The following is a 21,179-nucleotide window of genomic DNA, read 5'->3' on the forward strand; positions in this document are numbered from 1 at the left end:
AGCTTGTGTTTCCTCGTAGTAGAATGTGATACGGAGAATTCAGTTTCGATATGGAAAGCAACTAACCCTAGATTACTATTTTCTCTATCAGTAAACTACAGGATATTTAAGCCTATTTTTTCTGTTAATACGTTTATTTGCTTGTTACACGTACGTTTTTAAAAATTTTTTCGTTTAAGCCGACACTGAAACGAAATCCTCCTCGGTGTTTTATAACAATTGAAATGCCAGCCTAGTTAGCGAACGGCATTCGTTAATTGGGTTGTGCATCAGACATACTAATGAATTTTAGTTAAAAATTGCTTATCATATCTGCTATAGCGACAATCAATAATGGTTATATCGTCCCTATGAAAATTGAAGATATACAATTTTTTGTTCATGTTATTAGTATCGTAAAATGCGAAATCCAGCGTGTAAAGGTTTTAAAGGAAAAAAAAATTGAAGAATATTTTATCGAGCAGGTAAAATGGTTAGTTTTTTAACTAAATCGATAGAATAAAATTTGGCATCCTCCATCCTCAACAGATGGCGAATATTCTTTGTCAGTGCATTATCCGTTGTACAACCCCTCGAAAGCTTGAAATATTTCATTTGCGCCATGCTCCTTTCGTCCGAGAAAAAAACGGAACTATTTGTAGAAAACATTTACGACAGACATACGACACACATACTACAAAATACACCGTATGGGAGCGTCGCTCATTCATGAACTTTCTTGGGTGTCATCGCCATGTTTTGGGTATGCATAATGAATCAATATTACGAACCGTGGTTTTTATTCACGGTGAAGCTGCCACCACCTGATAGGCTTGTTTTTAGTTCATATGGTCTCAGTTGGACCACCTGATCTCAGACGAATGTGTGCGTGCGTGACAGCTGTTTCTTATTAAATAGTTTATATCGTTTATATCTAATATTATATCTGTTTTTTCACTTTGAACAGTAAGCTATCACGTCGACTGTGATGCGAACTAGCTGAATACATCATCATACAACGCGTACCGAACCTGAGTGACCGGAGCCCGGCTTGAACCGGACTCGACGTTCATGTGTTTACCGTTGTGTTCGTGTCGCTGGCACCACGAGAGAATACGTGTAGAACTCAAATGTAAATACGTGCCATTTTCGCATAAAATCGCTTTCGCCCGTCTACTCGCTGCCAGATCCGTTCCCGAGTGGCGATAGATCCAGTCAGTTTTACTGCTACTGCTGCCCGACACCGACAGGCAGGAGATCGTGAGAGAAGAAAGCCTTTTTAGCTTTGTGTATTTTCTAGTTCTTATTGCTGTTTTGTACGCCCTATTGCATTTTTTTATTTCTTTGGACGTCGTCGTTCTTCTTGGTACAACAGTTGTGCGCGTTAGAGGCTTTGGCATCCACGAATTGAATAAAAGTGAGTTTCTAACTATTTGAAGTGTGCATCAGCAGGAGGATAAGATGACGGCATATTTGGAATTATTGTTGGCTATCAGATTTACAAGTGTTTGGAATGTTGAGCAGGAACTCTTTTGTTCGAAAAATGATTTATCGAATTTGGTTTTGAAGGCGCATGCATTTTATAAATTAGATTACTGACACTTTTTATCGACTTTTGAGCAGAGTTTGGTTAGCCTTGCATAACTGCGATAAATTTTTAAGTCTTATAGACAAATCTGCAATTGTATAGGCGTCTAGCTTGTTATTTGATAATTAAGTTACTATCTTTCCATTTATTCTGACCCCCCTTGTCAGAGGAGTGAAAAATGTTCCACCTTAAAACGATCGTCCGGAGCGGTGTGCTCAAGCAGGAGGTGCCAAACCTTGCTAAAGCGGTGGCCGTGAGCAGTGTTCAGCATCGTAACTGCTCTTCCCATCAAATTCCGGAGCGACTAAAGGATGTACCGACCGCAGCAAACCCACGCTTCTTCGACATGGTCGAATACTTCTTCCACCGGGCGGCGCAGATTTGCGAGGGAAAAATGATTGAAACCATCAAGGGCCGTGCCTCGGCGGAAGAGAAAAGCAAGAAGGTCAAGGGAATCCTGATGCTGATGCAGCCGTGTGATCACATCATCGAAATTGCATTTCCGCTTCGTAGAGACTCCGGTGACTACGAGATAATCACCGGATACCGCGCTCAGCACTGCACCCATAGAACCCCGACTAAAGGAGGTAAGTGAACTGTTTTTCCATTTCCCAATTGATTTCAAGTGACCCACAAGTAGCGCTCAAGGGTGCAAGCCGTACAGCGTTGGCTGTGACGAAAATGTGGCCGGTTATGTAATCGGAAGGAAAAATTTTCCTTTCGTCTACGTGTCGTGTTGTATCACGCCGAAAAACATCAGTCAAAACAGAAAATGTTTTTTCGTGCAATAAGATAAATTTATATAAATAGAACTCTTTAATATCGGCTATCGCTGTTAGCTTTGCAAAGGTGACACTAGTGTGTTCCCGCTAGCAGGGAACCGGGGAGTTAATTACGCCGTGCTGTCGATTGAAGAAAAATTTAATGGTCTGCTTCAGTCAGACTCTGTTCTTCGGATTTTTGTTTCGCTTCCTTGCTCCATTCGTCGATTGCAGCAAGTTGTGGCTGGACGACGGAATGAATGAGTTGCCATTGGCTGAGAAGAACGCATTGAAGGAAATCGATGAGTTAGCAGCATTTTCGTTATTCTAATCAAGCAGTTTTTTATTTATGTTTTAAAAGCTTTGCGTGTTCAGCAAAACATGCAACGAAAGGATCTGATAAAATAGTCAAATTCTATTCTGGTTTTAATTACCCTTCTCTTTTTCACGGGTGAGCGTTCTACAATTTTTGTTCAGACTCAAACTTTTTTAATTTTTTTTCTCAATTTTTATGGTTTTCTTATTTGAATTATATTTTTTTATATTTTGCTTAAGTTTATTTCAATAGATTCCTACATCTTTTTTACATTCACATTGTTGATCTCGAGCCACTCCAAAGCAAACATGTAGGCAGACTTCTAGACAGCCTCAACACAGATTTGTGCCTTTATAGTAATGACAATGGTCACTTCTGGTATGGACACTCGTGGTAATCTTAACTAGATCATTTCTACTTATCCATCCCCTCAGAGACGTTCTTGGATATGAGGTCCTTTGAAATGTTTGTGATTTCAAGCAATCCAGCACTTCTAGGTTTTGCTGCATGTGTACAAAATTTGGTCACTGATGATTTCACATTTAATAACCATGAAAAGTCTTATCAATTGTTTACTCGAAAAACGTCGCACCGCTCCATTTCCATAAAAAAGAAATGAGATCTTCAATCTTCCAAACAACTCGCTGTGACATGATGGAACCAATTCAACCTGACAATTACATTTCTGCACTCTCCACCGAAGTAAACAGCTGAGGGAACAGCCACGACTCAACAGTGAAAGGAGAACCAAGGCGCGAGCACGTGTTTACATTCGTCGGTTCATGCTGATAAGCATGCTGACGACAGTTTTATCGTTTCGCGAGCACAAGAAAAGCGATCCATTATTATGGCAGGCAACCGGCTAGCAAGTCGATCGTCACACTACCACCGAGGCAAGCACTCATACACTATCGATGGTGGATCTTTTCGCTGGTTTATTAGCATTTTATTCAATATTAATTGACTTGGAAAAATCAAAACTGAAGCCGGTTTCGGAGCCGGTAAAAACTGTATGGAGCCGGTAAGCAGTTTATTGCTGCCGAGTTTGCGCGTAGTGGTAGTCAAAACAGACCTGTCTTAATGTTTTTTTAGCGACTCTATGATAAATGCCGTATGTCATGGGTGACGATTTCTCTACCCGATTTGGTTGTGACTGTTGTTAATACACAACAAAGTCTTGGTGTTTGGAATCGTTCTGGTAGAATTCGATTCTCAACAAATCCATTAACGCTCGGGAGTTATAACGCAGATCATTGCTCACATGTAATATAACAAGCGCCTACTGTGCAAACATCAGACGCATGTGACGCCCCCACTAACCAAAAAACAAACGAATTTCACGGCCGTCGTCGTCAGTCGGTTGTCTTCTGCTTGAGAACAGATAAGATAATCTGCCTCCGGTTGGATTGGTGGAATGGGGAAAAGAAGTGACGGTGTCCGGGGTGACCTCGAGATACCCATGGACATGGTAACAGAGTGTCAAAATCGCCTTGCGATGTTATTCTCATATTTAATATACCCATATGCGGGTCTAAAAGTGTTATCATTTTTATTGTATTCGCATGTGATAATCACCTATGGCGAGCTGAATTTGTCTAAGCTAAGTGGTCCGTTGCAGCGGTGCTAAATGTCGATTTGAAATTAGCATCAATTTACTTCCCTGGGTAAGCCAAAAAAACGTTAGGTAGACGGTAAAGCACGTCGAAATTATAGCTACCGTGACGGAAAACATGTTTTTGTGTTTTTATTTTTCGTGTGCGATAACAAACAGATTACTTAGATGGGGGCACGTCACCACATTTACCGGTTTTATGGTCGTGACCTATGAACGCCTTGCCGAACCAGTAATTACTCTTTCGGACGTTTGGCTTCATTTAAACGATAAGTGCGTTGATAACCCCTGTCAATGTTTTCTACAACCAGAGCGAACCAAATCTTCCATGAGCTCTTCAAAAAACCTGTTTGTGATGGGAATTAGAACTGTATCGAAAATTGGTCTTTTATGCTGTACCGATCTGGTCAAGTTGCTGTTCAACAAGGAAGAAAACGCTCCAAAGGATTCAGAATAAAATTCTGAAAATGATTTTGAAGCGTCCTTCTTGGTTTGGTACACTCGAATAACATAGACTTACTGGTGTTGAACCAGTAGAAGCTATGTCAAATAAAATTATTAACAATTTTCGACAAAAATCGTTGCAATCCTCAATTGCTACGATAAGCTCTCTTTATAGCCAATAAATTAGCAATTAAGTTAGTTGTAAGTTTACTTCCCCTTTTCTGACAAGTAGGTTTAAAACCCTACGAATGATAAGTCCTAATTGCGAAAGCAAACAAATCCTAACAATTAAAATTACAAATTTCTAACAGTGTTGAGAAGTCACCATTTGTGATTGGACACACATACTCATTATTTACTAATATTCATCATAAATACTTAAGCTACTAACAAATCCCCCCTTAAAAAAAATCGAAAATTGGTCACCTGACGATAGTGGAGCCATCTGATTCAACGCTGTCGTTAACTGTCGCTCGGAAGGCCGTGTCGTCAAGATGGCTAATCGATCGAGCAAATAGTTTGTCGACGCCGGTCAGTAGACTGTTGGCTGTTGCGAGACAGGCCTCTATTCATCATTGCTTTTGTTTGCACAGAGGATTGATCGGTGCGATGCTAGTCGCGATGCGCTGTTAAGAGTGTAGTGGGGCAAACAATCGTGTGAATCCTTACCGGTGAAGTTGGTTTTTGCAATTACCAACTAACAAATAAAATCGAGTGTGTTGAAAAAAAAAAGATGTACAAAAAACAGCACGTTACAGGCGAGCCTTTTAGAGCTACAAAGCAAAATATTTTTAGAAATCTCTAGAGCGGGTAAGGAACCAACCGTGTCGATAGTAGACAGGGATGATTAACGTAACTGTAGATTAGGTGAACGACATCGCCAGACAGGCGGTGTAAATTTTATGCAAGGTTGCGAGTGCAGCATCGTTGCGGTTTTTAGAATGCTGTTTTTGGTTTCACGTGAAAAGAAGAATTTGGGCCTGAGCATCGCAGAAAATGCGTGTCGGTAGTTCCTTTTCAGACACGTATTCACGCATTCTATTATCGCGTATATTTGCGCCTGGAATATTGTTGACCAATGTTTCATGGGAAAAATTGATTAATTTCTGGCCCTGTGAATCCCGCTCTTGCGTAATCGTTCTGTTTATAATCGTCTGTGTAGAGGCAAGGTGAGCCAGTATTTTTAGGTTTCCTATTAGATGCTCTTCGATTAGATTAGCTTCTAGTTGAACCACCTGATGGAGTGGAAGAAAGTGCTGCTATAGTATAGGTACCTAGTCACTTTCAAGATTTTTGCTACCGTTTCCAAAAAAATATTGAAAAATAACTGAGAAATATCAAAAATAAGAAGTCACGTTAGCGTCATTTTGCATAGAAAAGACGTTGAGATATGGATAGTATAGTGTACCATGCTTTTGGAGTGCTGCGATGTATTTTTTGCGCCAACTTCTTGCCCGCGTTTTGTACAGCATTGCGAAGTGATCATGTGGTCGATTTAGTGTTTTGATCATGTCCTTGCTGCTGACTACAGACCAGTACCAACGCACCAACGTTTCTCATCGTACAAAACGTTGAAATAATTTGTTTTGGAGGGATTTACACGCAACGCCTCTCGTAAGCACCATTGGGCAATTCAGTGCAGTTTGCATTCTGTTAGGAATAACTTCGGTGTCTTTTTCTGTTAGGCTTTGAAGAAGGTCTTCTACGATTAATGACCACAACATCCTTTGGTAGTTTTTCTTGTTAGGAGCGTGCCACCGAGTTATTTCGCAACTAATCAGCAGGGCATGAATCCACTTTATTGTGTTTCTATCTATGCCATGTTCTTCCATGGCTATTTGCTTTAAGTTGTGAGATGCATTATCAAATGCTCCGTCAATATCTAAAAAATCTGCTAGGGAAATTTTCTTGGCTTGGATGAATTTTTTATTTTCCAAATGACCGAAACACAAACGACCGAATCACAGAAGGCCGAAATAACAAAAGGCCAAATCAATTAAACGGCCGAATCGAGAATTTTCAACAATTTTCTTCAAATTGAATGATGATAACTTGAATAGAACATTTAAATTTATTACACTACTAGCACTGACTAACAGACATAACAATTTGAACGAATTTCCAATAAAATCGGATGATACCAGTACTTTACAATAATAACACTAGCATCATCTGCTGCCGTGTTCTCGCTGCGTCGTGTATTACGACATCAGCGCTAGCGTATCACAAAATATGTGTGATTGCATAGAAGTGTCTCAGTGAATGTAAAATTATCGTTTTTTTGTGGCGATGGAGCATGGCTCCAGTGTTACGTCTGTTAGTCTATGCTACTAGTGCTTCATTGATCTTATTGATATTGACCATTTTACGAACTGACCGCAGACTAGTTATTTGCTGATTGTTCATATATAAAAATTATTGTTTCCAAATTCCTCAATAATTTTTTTAATATTGCACGCTAGCCTGGGAGGCTAATGCGGTCTCGATTAACTAGATTAGTTGAGAGAATTCGTTATCGATATTGTTTTCGGCACATTTTGCATGTTGTAGGATAAGTACAACGATATACCGTGCCTCAGTGCTAAGTCGAGAAAATTTCCAGCTCGAAAAGATCCTCGATATGATCGGGAATCGAACCCGATATCACAACCGTGTGGGAGAGACCACGCTAACCACAGAACCACAAATCCTTAATAATTATCAATCATAAATATCAATACATATCAAATAACACACTCGTGTCGTGGCCAACTCGATTGTCGGGGCGCAAACTAGAGGATGCCCCTAAGTTCCAGTAATCCGGGTAATCCAGCAGATCAGTTGTTTGCAATTCGAGATGCCGCCGTTTCCGACGGTTTGTTGTCACGAAAAAAATTCAACCTTTCGTCGTGATTAGGTCGATTAAAATTTTGGTCTTTCGTGGTTCGGCCGTTTGGAGCTATTCCATTGGCTTTCATAGAAATTGTTTTCACAAGATGATCAATTAGTTTTTGCATAATTTAAAAAAAATACATGTTAAGCTAATTGGCCTGAAGGCTTTCCGTGGGTGTATTATGTATCCCGCTCTCCGGCTTTTAATATGAAATAAACTCTTCTGGACCATAACTTGCTGTATATTCAAAATCATCAATTTCAACTGCAAATCCTTTCATGACAGTGAAAGTTTACAGGCCTGGATGTAAGTGCCATCAGTCTTTCGCAGTCTACCTAAATTAGTGGTTAGTTACCAACCGGGGACCGCGAAGCTCTAAAATTGAATAAATTTTATTGGTAATTGCGGATTTTCAACTCTTCTACCTATAAGGACCAAGACCTGGAACATATGAGACTGAAAAACGCAGCCTTGTATTGTTGAATTGGTATCTGAAATTCTATGGGGGCCGCCAAGCTTCGCAAAAAGGGCCGCGGGGCTCTTTGTGTTTAGCAAAAGCTGCCACGGAGCTGAAAAAGTTGAGAACCAATAACTCAAACCATTGGAATGTTCTTTAGACAGAGATTTTTGCTACTTGGCTGCAGTGGAAGTATTTTCGATACTAGATTGATCTATTTCCTTTTTGTACTTCGTTTGCCTACTTTGTTTTGTTTGTTTGAGTCTGCCGCTTTACGCTTCAGGCTCGCCTTTTTTTCTCAAGTCTGAGTTTATTTTTTCCTCGTCCAACAAGATTGCGAGGCACCTGTCTCAGCCTTTCCTCGCGTTCCGATTCAAGAGTTACCATTACGGGCGGTTGTACCAAGAGCACGCAGCAATGTAGTCATTTTTTCCTCTCCAGCATCCTTTGGAACTTCATGTCGCTCAGGGTCGTCAGCTGTTTAGGACCGGGCTTTCTTTCGATGCTCTGAATGTTGTCCAATAGTGCCAAGATGTTGTAGATGCCGAAACGAGCAAATCTGGCGTCCGCGAAGTGCCACACGATGTCCGTTTTCGACGTGGCGGGGTACCGTTCTTTGAACGCGCACACTTCTGAATGGAGTTGCTTCACTGTTTTCGCCAACACAGTTAGAGTTCGATTGATAGAGCTGTCATTATTTCTCTGCTGGCTCATGGGTTACTATGATTTATGATAACATTGTGACGCAGGGGAAATCCTGAGAGACGTTTCACCAGGAAAGTAAGTAGTATGATTTATGATGCATGGGTAGCTTCGTCAGTGCGTGTTAAGGTGGATTCATGAAAAATCGGCAATTTTGGCCATTTTTGACGTAGAACTACGTCTCTTAGGAAGTTCGGCTAACTACTCGGCTACATAGATATTAAAATGAAAATCTAAAACCGGAAAAAGTGAAAAATATGTCCAATTTCAAATGCTAATAAATGGGTTAGTTTTCGATGGATTTCCTTCGCTCTTGCAACACGAGATTAGAAAATCTTCTAAGATTCTTTCCAAATGCGGAAAATTGTAATTTTATTAATCAAACAATTGTATTATTGAAAATTGTCAAGCCTTGTCAAGACGAAAAATACGACCTCTGATTGGTCGTTATGTGATTGCTTTCCCAAGCACGGTCAACAGAATTATAGACCTAGTAATTCGGAATGTACTATTTGGCCTATATAAGAGCCTGTTTCAGCTGAAACTGCTCTTATTCGCTCTAGATAGCGACTTCAACGATCCTTATTTAACAGCAGCAGCTGTGGCAGCGGATAGCATCAGCAGCAGTAGTGGTATCAGCAGCGATATTTGGGCCAGCTGGTGCAGCGGCACTTCCGCTAGTAAAAGCTGCCTTTGCACAGTAGTGAGCAGCATGAGTAGTAGGTACATTAGCCGGCACTTGCTCTAATAAAAATTGCCGTATTTTGACAAAACACAAACGTTTTGGAATGCTGGCTTTCAATGTATATGGGTCGTAAAATTTTCAGTGTAAAAACAGCATTCAACTGTGTTATCAGAGAAATGCCTTAATCTGCTTTGTCAGGGTAACACACAAATGCGATCAACATTATATCCGATGTGAACGACAAGACATTAAACAACAATTGTCCTTATAAGGACAAGAACAATAGCCAACAAAAAAAAATCAATTCAAACGAACTGGAAAATTGGAAATTCCCAATTTCGTTCGCCCCATAAAAAGGTGGTTGAACGATTTGATTGATCAAATTTGAAAAATCTATACTGAGCGTCTTAGCAAATGATTTAAGAAATCAGAAGAAAGAATTATCAGTTTCCGTTAGACTCTACTAGAAGTCCTCTAGATTGCTAGTAGAGTCTAACGGAAACTGATAATTGTTTCTTCTGATTTGATTGATTCTAACAAAAATGGGGATACGAATGTGATTCGAACGAAAATATAAAGTAGATCAGCAAAACGTCTGGCAATTTTTTGTATTTTTTTATAGGATATAGAACAGGTGACTAAAGATTCGGATACTGTTACGTGCCTGTAAGATTTGATTAAGCTATTGGCTTAATCAGATGACTGCTGTAATCACCGGCAAAATCATGCTATGTTTTGACTGAACTAGAACCGCCCCCCGATTTGTTGCTGGTCTGGTGTTATCATCTTATCAGTGGAAACAATAATTAAGTCCCCTGCAACGAATGTGTTTTTTTAGTCTTGTTTACCCTCGTCGTGTATAATTATTTACGCTGCTTAACTTTCGATTTCATCCTCCTGTGTACAATGTATGTTTCTGGCAGATAGACAAAACCGTAAAAATGGTTGCATTCAGCAGGACAATAGGAAACAAAACAAAAACCGGTGAGCACAACTAACTTTGCCGCAGTGGTGCGGTTAGTTATTTTTAACTTGATGAACTGCCACCTACTGCTAGTCTTGCTTCAATAAGTCACAAGCCAGCTGGTCGACTGTTGGTTCTGAGCAACTGACCTAACGTTGACGCAAATGAACACACCTCCGGCACACCTCAAAACCAACGCTGGTTATTCTATTTATGATGACCTCATTTTAGCAACACTAATCTTATCAGTTAATCAAAATCTTCTTCAACAAACGCAGGCCGATTGCAAAAGCTTCGTGGCATCTGCAAGTAGCAACTTCGATCCATTTGTCGAGCACATTGTGGTACTAAAAATCATCTCATTTTATTGACTTTCACAAATTTCAACACATGCCACATGAGTCTAGTGATAAGATAAATGCAAAACTGCAGCACGCAGTCAAACTGTCACAAGCAATCTTATCACATGGAGGTTCAAGGTTATTAGTTATTTTTAGGCTACCATGCGTACGCATTACCGAAACGGTTAAGTTACGTAATTTTTTACTTCCCTCAAATTCTTTTAAAGCGGGTTCCCACATATAAAAAAGTGTTCTTTCCTAGTATGGCTTCGCACTAGGAATGAATTATTTGCTGTGCAGCAATCTGGAAGCATTGCCAAAAACGTAATCCAAATAGTGTGACAGATGACTGGCGTGCTACCGAGAACGTTCAAAACGTGATGCAATGCTATAACCGGTAGCTCGAGAAGGGGTGTGTCCGGTGGGAGAAAGTTCAATTAGCGCGCGTTCTGTCTAAGCCGAACAGGTGTTCGAACGGAGCGGCCTCGTGATCGCCATCATCTGAAATAGATACATTCTAATTCGTTACCCTTCTCTTTTAGGTATCCGCTTCTCACTCGATGTGTCGCGTGATGAGGTGAAAGCCTTGTCCGCCTTGATGACCTTCAAGTGTGCCTGTGTGGATGTACCGTTTGGTGGTGCTAAGGCCGGTATTAAGATCGATCCCAAATTGTACTCCGAGCATGAGCTGGAGAAGATTACCCGTCGCTTCGCACTGGAACTCTCTAAGAAGGGCTTCATCGGGCCTGGTATTGACGTACCGGCTCCGGACATGGGAACCGGCGAGCGTGAAATGTCCTGGATCGCGGACACCTATGCCAAAACGATTGGTCATTTGGACATTAATGCTCACGCTTGCGTTACTGGTAAGCCCATCAACCAGGGCGGTATTCACGGTCGTGTTTCAGCCACGGGACGTGGTGTGTTCCATGGACTGGACAACTTTATCCGCGAGGCGAACTTCATGGCCATGATCGGCACTACTCCCGGCTGGGGTGGAAAGACGTTCATCGTACAAGGTTTCGGTAATGTCGGTTTGCATTCGTGCCGCTACTTGTGCCGTGCTGGTGCTACCTGTATTGGTATTATTGAACATGACGGCGCCATCTACAACCCGAAGGGAATTGACCCTAAGGTAGGATATTACCTATTGAGGTACAAGTTTACAAATAATCGATCTTGGTTTTATTGTAGGCTCTGGAAGATTACAAAAACGAAAACGGAACCATCGTTGGATTCCCAGGTGCTCAACCGTACGAGGGCGAAAATCTCATGTACGAACCGTGTGATATTTTCATCCCAGCTGCCGTCGAGAAAGTCATTACCAGTGAGAATGCTGGAAAAATTAACGCTAAGGTATGTTTGGCTTCCATCTTAGATGGCGGATGGACTGGTTTTTGAGGATTTATATTCGTAGATCATCGCTGAAGCCGCCAACGGTCCAACCACTCCGGCTGCCGACAAAATTCTGATCGATCGCAACATCCTGGTGGTTCCTGACTTGTACATCAACGCCGGTGGTGTGACCGTTTCGTTCTTCGAGTGGCTCAAGAACTTGAACCACGTCTCGTACGGTCGCTTGACGTTCAAGTATGAGCGCGAGTCTAACTACCACTTGCTCGGTAAGTACCGGCTAGCAGGCCGACGAATGCTTCATCACGTACTACTAGTTGGTATTGGTTGATACTACAGTAATGCTTTCATCGTTTCAATCATTAGTGCACTTTTTATCGGCTCGCTTTAAGTTTAAGTTCATCGCCAAGGGTAGTGGGTGCACTTTGTAAAAAGTACCAGTAGCTTAATGCGTCTGCAGGACTAATCCACACTCACTCTGTCATAGAAACTTCATCTTATAGTTTGTTTCCGTTGTTCTGCCTGGTTCAAGCTGTAACCTGATTTAGTTTTGCATTTTGTGTGGTGTGGGGCTTCTCTCTGTGTTGGTGGAATGATTTTTGGGTCTACGAAACTTCCTCCTTGCTTGTTTTCCAAATAGCATACCTGTCTGGAGACGTGAACCTGCTACCAAGGTAGCAATTAAAACATTAAAGTAGTCCTTGGAATCGCTGAAACATGCAAATAATGTTTTCTCTGATATTAGCCTCTAACAAGAATAGACGTTATTTCTATAGGTTCCTAACTTATTCATTACGAATATAATATTTTTGGCGACGAATTTCGAAGTCCCGAAGTTATAAGAAGAGAAAACCAATGAGCGTCAATAACGGAAATCTGAACGAAGATGAAAACTGGGGGAGAAGTTCCTGAAGCTTCGTTGCCAGAGGATATGCATCAGATGGCACTCCAGAACAGTCGTCTGATGGCCCTTCTAGATCAAGTCACCAGAGGGGCAAATCCAGCAGCACAGCGAAGCTCGTCGGAGCACATTAACGTTCAACAGCTGGTTCTCCAAACACGAAGACCTTTTCAGGCAGGATGGAAGAAACCCGGGTGACCCGGCGAAAGTGCGGTTTATACTGCGTAGTCTCAAACTCAGTGTTCCAGTTCACGAGAAATTGAATTATCTCCTGCCTAATCACCCACGCAATTTCAATTTTAATCAAGTTGAGCACAAATTAAAGGTGATATTCGGACAGAAAAAAACCCATTATTCAGCGAACGCTACGGTTGCTTTCAAGCCATAAAGAACGAAGCCGACGATTTCGTAATGTACGCTGGGGGTATCAACCGGCAGTGCGAAGAATTTGAACTACAGAAACTCTCATCAAACCAATTCAAGAGTCTGGTGTTCATCTGTGGTCTCGAGTCAACAAAGGACGCATATATCAGGACATGACTCCCATCAAAGCTCGAGTCCGATTCTACGGATACCAACGTTGAAGGTTTGGTGACCGAATGCCAGCGCCTCTCAAAACTTAAGCATGATGTCGCGTTAGTGTAGAAGAAGCATTAGATTCGAAGCAAGCGATCCAGGTGGTTCGTCAGTTCAAAATGCAATCATCCAACCAACTAAAATCGGCGACAGTAGACAGTAATGTTCCTCCATCTCCATGCTGACATTGTGGGGTAATTTATTTCGTGAAGGATTGCCAGTTCTCCAAACATGCCTGCAAGCAATGTGGAAAAATGGGTCACAAGGAAGGCTGCTGCAGCTGTTCGTCGAAATCTTCTGCACCAACGTCCACAGGCGACAAAAAGGTCAGCAAGAAAGACAAGAAAGCACACATGAAAACTATTGAACACATGAACCTCTGGAATTGGTCACACGATTCGAGTCTGGACTGGATGAACGCATTTAACCTTTGGCCAAAGCCACTTATTGCACTTTGCAATAGGGTGAACCTTTCCAATTTTCTCCGTGATGATCAGCACCTCCTCACTCAGTTTCCTGAAGTTTTCAAGGATGGTTTAGGTCACTGTACCAAAACCAAAGTTAGTCTGTACCTAAAACCAGATACCCAACCAATTTGTCGACCAAAGCGACAGTTCCATTTAACTCTACTCGAAAAAAGGAAGGAGTTGGAATGTCAACGTTTGGGCATCATTACACCCTTCGACTTTTTTAACTGAGCAGCTCCGATCGTTCTTGTCATCTGCGCCGATTACTCCACTGGACTCAATGCGGCACTAGAAGCTTGAAGACATTTTTACTACACTTGCCAGCAAACGTGTTTTCAGCATCATAGATCTTTCGGAAGCGTATCAGCAAGGAAAAGTGGATGACGAATCGAAAAAGCTCCTCCCAATCAACACTCACCAGGATCTATTTCGTTTTAACCGATTGGCAACTGTAGTGAAGTCGGCGCCTGGGGTTGGAATACCCTAATGGCGAAAATGATAGCAGGTCTGGAAAGAGTTGACGCATTCCTAGACGACATCATCATTCAATGTGAAAATGAAGAAAACATTACGCAACTCTTACTGCTCTTTCCAAGCGTCTACGTGATTATAGTTTCCATTTACTTCTTGAAATCATTCAAAGGGAAATCAAGTATCTCGGACACACAGTTGTTGCAAATGGAATTCGGCTCGATCCAGCGGAAATTTCAGTAATTTCCCGCGATCTCTCGGGTGCCGTTATTTTCTACGGCAAATTTGTTCAGACAATGCATCAGTAACGCCATCCTCTGGATAATCTGTTAAAGAAGAATACATCAACTGGAGCCAGGAATATCAGCATGCGTTTTCGGATATTAAAAGGGTCCAGTAATCAAATCTGCTTCTCACCCATTAAAATCCGGAGCACAAGATCATTGTTGTAGGTGATACATCCAAACCCGGCATTGGAGCAGTCATCATTCATCGGTTTCCAATGGCATCTTTAAAGTGTCGTCGTTTTAGACTGCAAACCGACCATCAACCGACCTTTGCTGAAAAATTTCGGATGCAAAAAGGGAATTCTAGTTGACACAGCTAACCGTCTCCAGCATTGGGCACCAATAAAGTAATATAGTAGGCTACGATTTTGATATCGAGTTCGTGTCAACGCATAATTTCGGATATGCTGATGTTCTTTCATGCCTGATCAATAATCACCAGAAGCCAGACGAGGAAGCAGAATTCGCAATTGTTCGCGCCGAAGTAATTCTACAAAACATTCCGATCACTGCTGAAATGGTGCACGAATTAACAGCTGAAAATCCATTGCTGGTGATATCCTATATCTAGAATGGCTGGCCAGTGCGTAATTTCGAGTGCTAATTTTGAGATCGATGTTAGACCGTTTTTCGAACTAAATTTCTATTTTTAACAACGGCTTTTACCCGTTAACATTCAAGTTCATTCAGCAGACAATGTGTGCAGTAGGAAAAGCGAAAAATAAGTGAACTGGAAATATGATACAGATTTGGAAAAATATACCGCATCCCGACGGGACTTGAACCCGCAATCTCCCTGTCTCCGGCATGATGTTTTGACCAATTAAACTACGGGGAACGGTGTTCCACAATCTATATGCGTATCACATTCCACTGCCGACTTATTCTATTGCTCATCCCTAACTACACACACTGCTGTGCAAGCGTTATTTACCGTGCTGGATCGAAATCCGTACACCTAAGCACATGATTATCTTCGACGGTCAATATAAAATCAAGAAATCACATATTGCTTTAAACTGACATGTTTAGTTATAGGTCTACTTATATTTTATCGCTATTCTCCAGCAAAATGATTAAAATCACTCCGAAACTCGAAAAAATCATGTTTAAATAGAACATGTTTTGAATCGAAATCCGTACACAGTTTTTTGTCTGAATCAAAACCCGTACACTTTTGAATCGAAATCCGCACACACGCGATATAGACTGGATCAAAGTCCATACAACAATAAATCATACTCCGTATAGATGAAGAAGTACAAAAATGAACATCTTTTATTTCTAATTTATTTTTAAATTACCGAATAAGTATATTTTGAGGATCAACTGGCTCCTAAAGTTTCACACGGTTTTCTATTTTTTGATATCAGCTGAAATAGTGCAATTTTCGTAGCGTTTCGTAGTAACTGGAACTCCGGAACCTCTCGAAGCTTCCCAGTACGACTTTCCCTTGCGCACCTCAGTCACAGCTCGTTTAAAATTGTTTGCCGTATATTTATACTTGTTTTCTTCCATTATAAGCTGAAAACAAATAGAAAGTTCAACAATATATGCATGATACAATATGTGCATGATACACACGGATTTAGATTCAAGCAAATAACAAGAATCAAAATCCGTACGGCACAGTTTTTGTTGAATAAATACAACTTACACTATTTATTAGACAATATACAGCTCGAAAATAACAAAGACTTACCTTTTCCATCAATTTTAAAAAGATTCACAGAGTAAAACACTTATATCCCACTTGAAAATCGTTTTTATCTGAAGAACGTTTCCTTAGTAAATTTTCTAACGATACAACGAAATGACAACTTAAACCGATACACGATTGATTTTTCGTTTTTAATATTTTTATTTCATGGCCTACTGGCGCATAGTTTAATTTAACAGAAGGCCGACAGCTCCACGGACATGTACATGTAACTATCATATGAATTTTCATTTTTATAATGCTTAAAACTGAAGAAAACATCAAGGTGTACGGATTTCGATACTGTACGGGTTTCGATCCAGCACGGTATAGTCCCGTCGGGATACGGTAGATTTTTCCAAATCTGTATCATAATTCCAGTTCGCTTTTCCTACTGCACACATTGTCTGCGAAACAGTTACAGTAAAACTGGCAGCGAATAAAATATTAAAGCAGTTCTTGGAATACCGAGTCGCTAGAAGAAGCAAATAATATTTTCTGTGATATAAGCCTTCGACAAGCACAGACGTTATAGGTTACTAACTTGTTCATTACGAATATAACAGAATCAACTGAGTATAACCATTTATTATTCTTTGTTAGTTCTGCAGAGAATTACTTTCGATCGGTGTGTTCAAATTTGAGCCTTCCAAAAAAATCGTAGGAAAAATGTCGGTCATTTTTCTGAGTAGCCAAATTTTTATTGCAAAGCTAATGTCCACTGACCAAATCAACCAAACTAGGGATCGAAATATTTTTATGAAATGAGTCCTCAACCTGAACATATGTTTGCAGCTATGCCTAATACATACTATAAGGTCATACTACAAGGTCGAAATAATTTTTTTATTGATAATGTTATGAAAGATTCGAAAGTAGTTTTCGGAAACTCCAGAGGAGTTGTAGGGCTGCAGTGGTCTAAAGCAAACATCGAGAGATAATTTCTTGATAGCACACATTGGAAACCATTTAAAAAAGGGACCCAAAATAGTTTTGAGGGAAGGAGGAATCCTTTTTCACTGTTTGGCCGGTTGCATCGACCTCCCGGCCAAGGGCACGCAGCGAGGTGGCTTCTTGTGGCTCAGGGTCGTCGGTCATCCGAAACCAGTTTTTCTTCCGATGCTCTGATAGTTCAATAGTGCCAAGATGTTGCAGATGCCGGAGCGGGAAAACCTGCCGTTCACAAAGGGCCGCACGATGTCAGTTTTCGATGCGGCGGGGTACCGTTCTTAGAAGGCGCACACTTCTGAACGGAGTAGCTTCATTGTTTACGCTATAACGGTTAGAGGTGTCAATATTTTTCTAGTCACTCAGGGGTTACTACGATTGATGCTGAATGGGTAGTTTCGTCAGTGTGACAATTTTTGTCTATTTTTTACAACAAACGTTATTCTTTGCCGACATTAACATTTTTACGTGAAACCTGAAGTTGAAAATCTAAAATTTTTCAAAATTAAACACAACTTCAGAGTACATTTGCTTACACTTTGTAGATAATCAATTTTTCATGCAATTAGAATGCTAATTGCTGCTGCACACGATCGAAACTGTTTGTGTTTGGATGTCAAGCTTTTTCTTGTACGTTTTCCGAAAATATAACTTTTCAAAATGTTTCTACCTGTCAACTTATACTTTTGCACTTGCATAGGTTTAATATGTAGGGTAAAATTGTGTACAGAGAAGCGTGTTTTCGTTCGGTAGCGATCTTATTTATGGTTCTGTTTACACGTTCTTTTTTTCTTTTTCTCTTTTTCCTCCCGTATAGCCTCTATCCAGGAATCACTTGAACGATCTATTAATGATAACCGTTAAGTACCGCAATTGTAAACAATTATGTAACCAGAGCCACATGACACACATACACCAACATATCACACACACACACATACACACATTTGACTTCCATTTCCCCACATTCAATGGCCCCGTGATTCTTCTTTTATGTTCAGTTGTTTCATTTGCTTTAGTACTATTTGTGTAAGCCTTTTGTTTTCATTGTTAATATTTTGTTAATTTTATGTTTTCATATACATTCGGAGACCACTTTTTATTCACACCAACACTACTCGAACGAAAAGAATACACGTTAGTCGTCAGTATAATAACACTCATCAGGATGGTTGCTGTAGAAACCGCACATTTGTTTAACTTGTGTGTGGTAATATTTTTGTTGTCTAAGTTAATAATATGGTTTAATGTAGCTGTAGAGAGATTCGGTTTTAACGTGCATATTGGACTAACTTATTTATTTCTGTAAATGAGTTAGAATGGATTTGGATTTATTACATACTTGTTTTCATAACAATCCGTTTTACGTGCACATTTTGTTCAAGTATAGAAGTTGCAATTCCAATGGCATGGGAGGTAGTCTGCGATCTAATCTAACAGCGATAAGGCATTTGTGTAAAGGAAACAAATGCAAATGTGTTGAATTTCACTAATATAGTATAGAACAGAACTAGTTGGTAGTAATTTACTCCATCTGCATGTCACCGCTTTAGCTCATACGTTGTTTAATTTTGCTGCATCAAATCGTTGCTTGATAATTAGCGAAATGTTTCACTAACGGAAGGTATCCTTTCGGTTGTTGTTCTCTTTCTTCCCCCCACTATCGTTTCCGCTTACCACAGAATCGGTGCAAGCTTCACTGGAGAGACGTTTCGGCAACGTTGGCGGCAAGATTCCAGTCACCCCATCGGAAGCCTTCCAGAAGCGTATCTCTGGTGCCTCGGAGAAGGACATTGTTCACTCGGGTCTCGATTACACGATGGAGCGTTCGGCTCGTGCCATCATGAAGACCGCCATGAAGTACAATCTGGGTCTTGATCTGCGCTCGGCTGCGTACGTCAACTCGATCGAGAAAATCTTCGAAACCTACAGAGATGCCGGTCTTGCCTTCTAATAGAAAGCTATAGACGCACGGAGAACTCTCGGCCAGCAGTAGAACCAACGGAGCGGGCATTAGGATTGTGGCACCGCGCGCAGCCTCAGAGAGTATGAATGGAAACCCGATAACAAATTTGAACTGCCACAATCTGATATTCTTCAATGTTACTTAAACAAAACTAAGCGATCGTAAGCGTAAAGTATCGTGTCTCAAGTTATGCAAAAAGATAATAGGGGTCTTCACATCGAGCTCGTATACGAATACCCAGCCGTAAACTGTGTATCTTCCATTACTCGTCAATGGAGGTGAGTATTTTTACGACTGGGTATTTGTTTACGAGCTCGACATGAATACCCATAATTAAAATTAAAAGATAGGAAGCGTATAGTACACCTCATTGTGAGCTGAAAATTAGCTTGTCCAGTTTTGTTATAATTTGTGCGTTATAGTCTTTTTGTTTTTATATTGTTTTCAATACATGTAATTACACTCAGCTCAGTTTTCGTCAGACGGAATTTTCAACTGCGAATGTATTTTTTTTCCAACTTAACCAGTTTTAGTGTACGTCTTAGGTTTAGGTAAAATTATGCCGACTATGACTCAAACATACTGAAAAAAACTTTCGGGCTTATTACTTACCGCGTTTCACTCGTAAAAAACATGATTAGCTAGTATATAACGGAACGTTGTTTGTACTTACGCAAAAACAAGGATTTCAGGAAAGATTAATTTGGCTAGAATCTCCAGCTAACAAGATCTGGTGAGTGTTATACAAGCTCAAAGGGTTGATAAAAAAATCCCATCGATTTTGTATTTCACTCATTGCAGCAGTATATGTCACGCTGGGGCGAAGCCACAAATCAAGCCTCTCTCTGCCATCCTTGTCAACACGCACTGATACCATTCTAGTAATTAATCACTGACTGCGTAATTTTCAATATCCGTGTACTAGCACGCGTACGCGAGCTTCCCGTTTCTTATAGTGCTCTACATGCGCGTAGAATAACGATCAAAAGTGAATCGAATGCTGAGTAATCAAAATCAAGTGTTAACCGGTACTGCATTAGATGGGATTAGAAGATGGCGTAGGCGGAGTAGCAATCGTTAGCCCTGGAGCCCATTTACCGTTTTCCACATATTACTTACTAACGAATATACCTTATTTTTTGTTTGAAAAGGTGACGGACTAACACTTTGAAAAAAAAAAAAAAACATTTTAGTGGTGTGGGTAGGTTTTAATAGTCGTTTAATTTCTGATAACTACAAAAAATCATTACGTTTTGTCACCTAATAACGAACAAGATAAGTCAGAGGAGCTCGTTTGCCTAACACGACCCATTGGCTAAACAAACAGGCCCATTGTACGATCTTGCGCCTTATTGTTGACCCAAACGTACAGAGAACAAACATCCAAAAATCCAGGGAAAGATTGAAGATGTTACCTTTGTAAGCGCCACCCGATAAATATCATTTAAAATACGAACCTTTTATTCCAATCCCTCGTGCTCAGATGTCTGTTTCCTGTAGCAATGCATTTTGGAAGCTTATCGCTATATAGCCTACATTATAATCACTTTTAACCAAAAGGTCCTAGAAATAAATTACTCAAACACATTTAGCTACCAGGTGAGCGAATACTTTTGCTAACACGTTTGCGCCATCGTCGTACCCTATTAGCACCCGAATAGTAGATGCAGTTCATTCGAGAAATAAAACACAGAAGCACTTCAATGATAAGCAAATCCAACACTCGGAATAATTCTCTTGATTGAACTACAAAAAGAACTTTCGCCATAACTCTAGATTTTTTAAGAATA

General features: G+C 40.5%; 1 protein-coding gene across 2 annotated transcripts; it reads left to right on the top strand.

Annotated features, from left to right (window-relative positions):
* Positions 1-968: 968 nt before the first annotated feature.
* On the top strand, positions 969-21,109 carry LOC129721165 (glutamate dehydrogenase, mitochondrial). Of its 2 annotated transcripts, XM_055673428.1 has the most exons (7): positions 969-1,396; positions 1,735-2,154; positions 11,264-11,856; positions 11,916-12,077; positions 12,139-12,343; positions 18,241-18,282; positions 19,106-21,109. In XM_055673428.1, exons 2-7 carry the CDS (start codon positions 1,746-1,748, stop codon positions 19,375-19,377), a joined length of 1,683 nt encoding a protein of 560 aa, XP_055529403.1. In that variant the 5' UTR covers positions 969-1,396; positions 1,735-1,745; the 3' UTR covers positions 19,378-21,109. The 2 variants fall into 2 exon arrangements, with proteins under 2 accessions (XP_055529403.1, XP_055529412.1); XM_055673437.1 differs by lacking the exon at positions 18,241-18,282 and having other exon boundaries at positions 975-1,396.
* The last annotated feature ends 70 nt before the right edge of the window (positions 21,110-21,179 follow it).

This window comes from Wyeomyia smithii, chromosome 1, assembly GCF_029784165.1.
Source record: "Wyeomyia smithii strain HCP4-BCI-WySm-NY-G18 chromosome 1, ASM2978416v1, whole genome shotgun sequence".
Lineage (NCBI taxonomy): Eukaryota > Metazoa > Arthropoda > Insecta > Diptera > Culicidae > Wyeomyia > Wyeomyia smithii.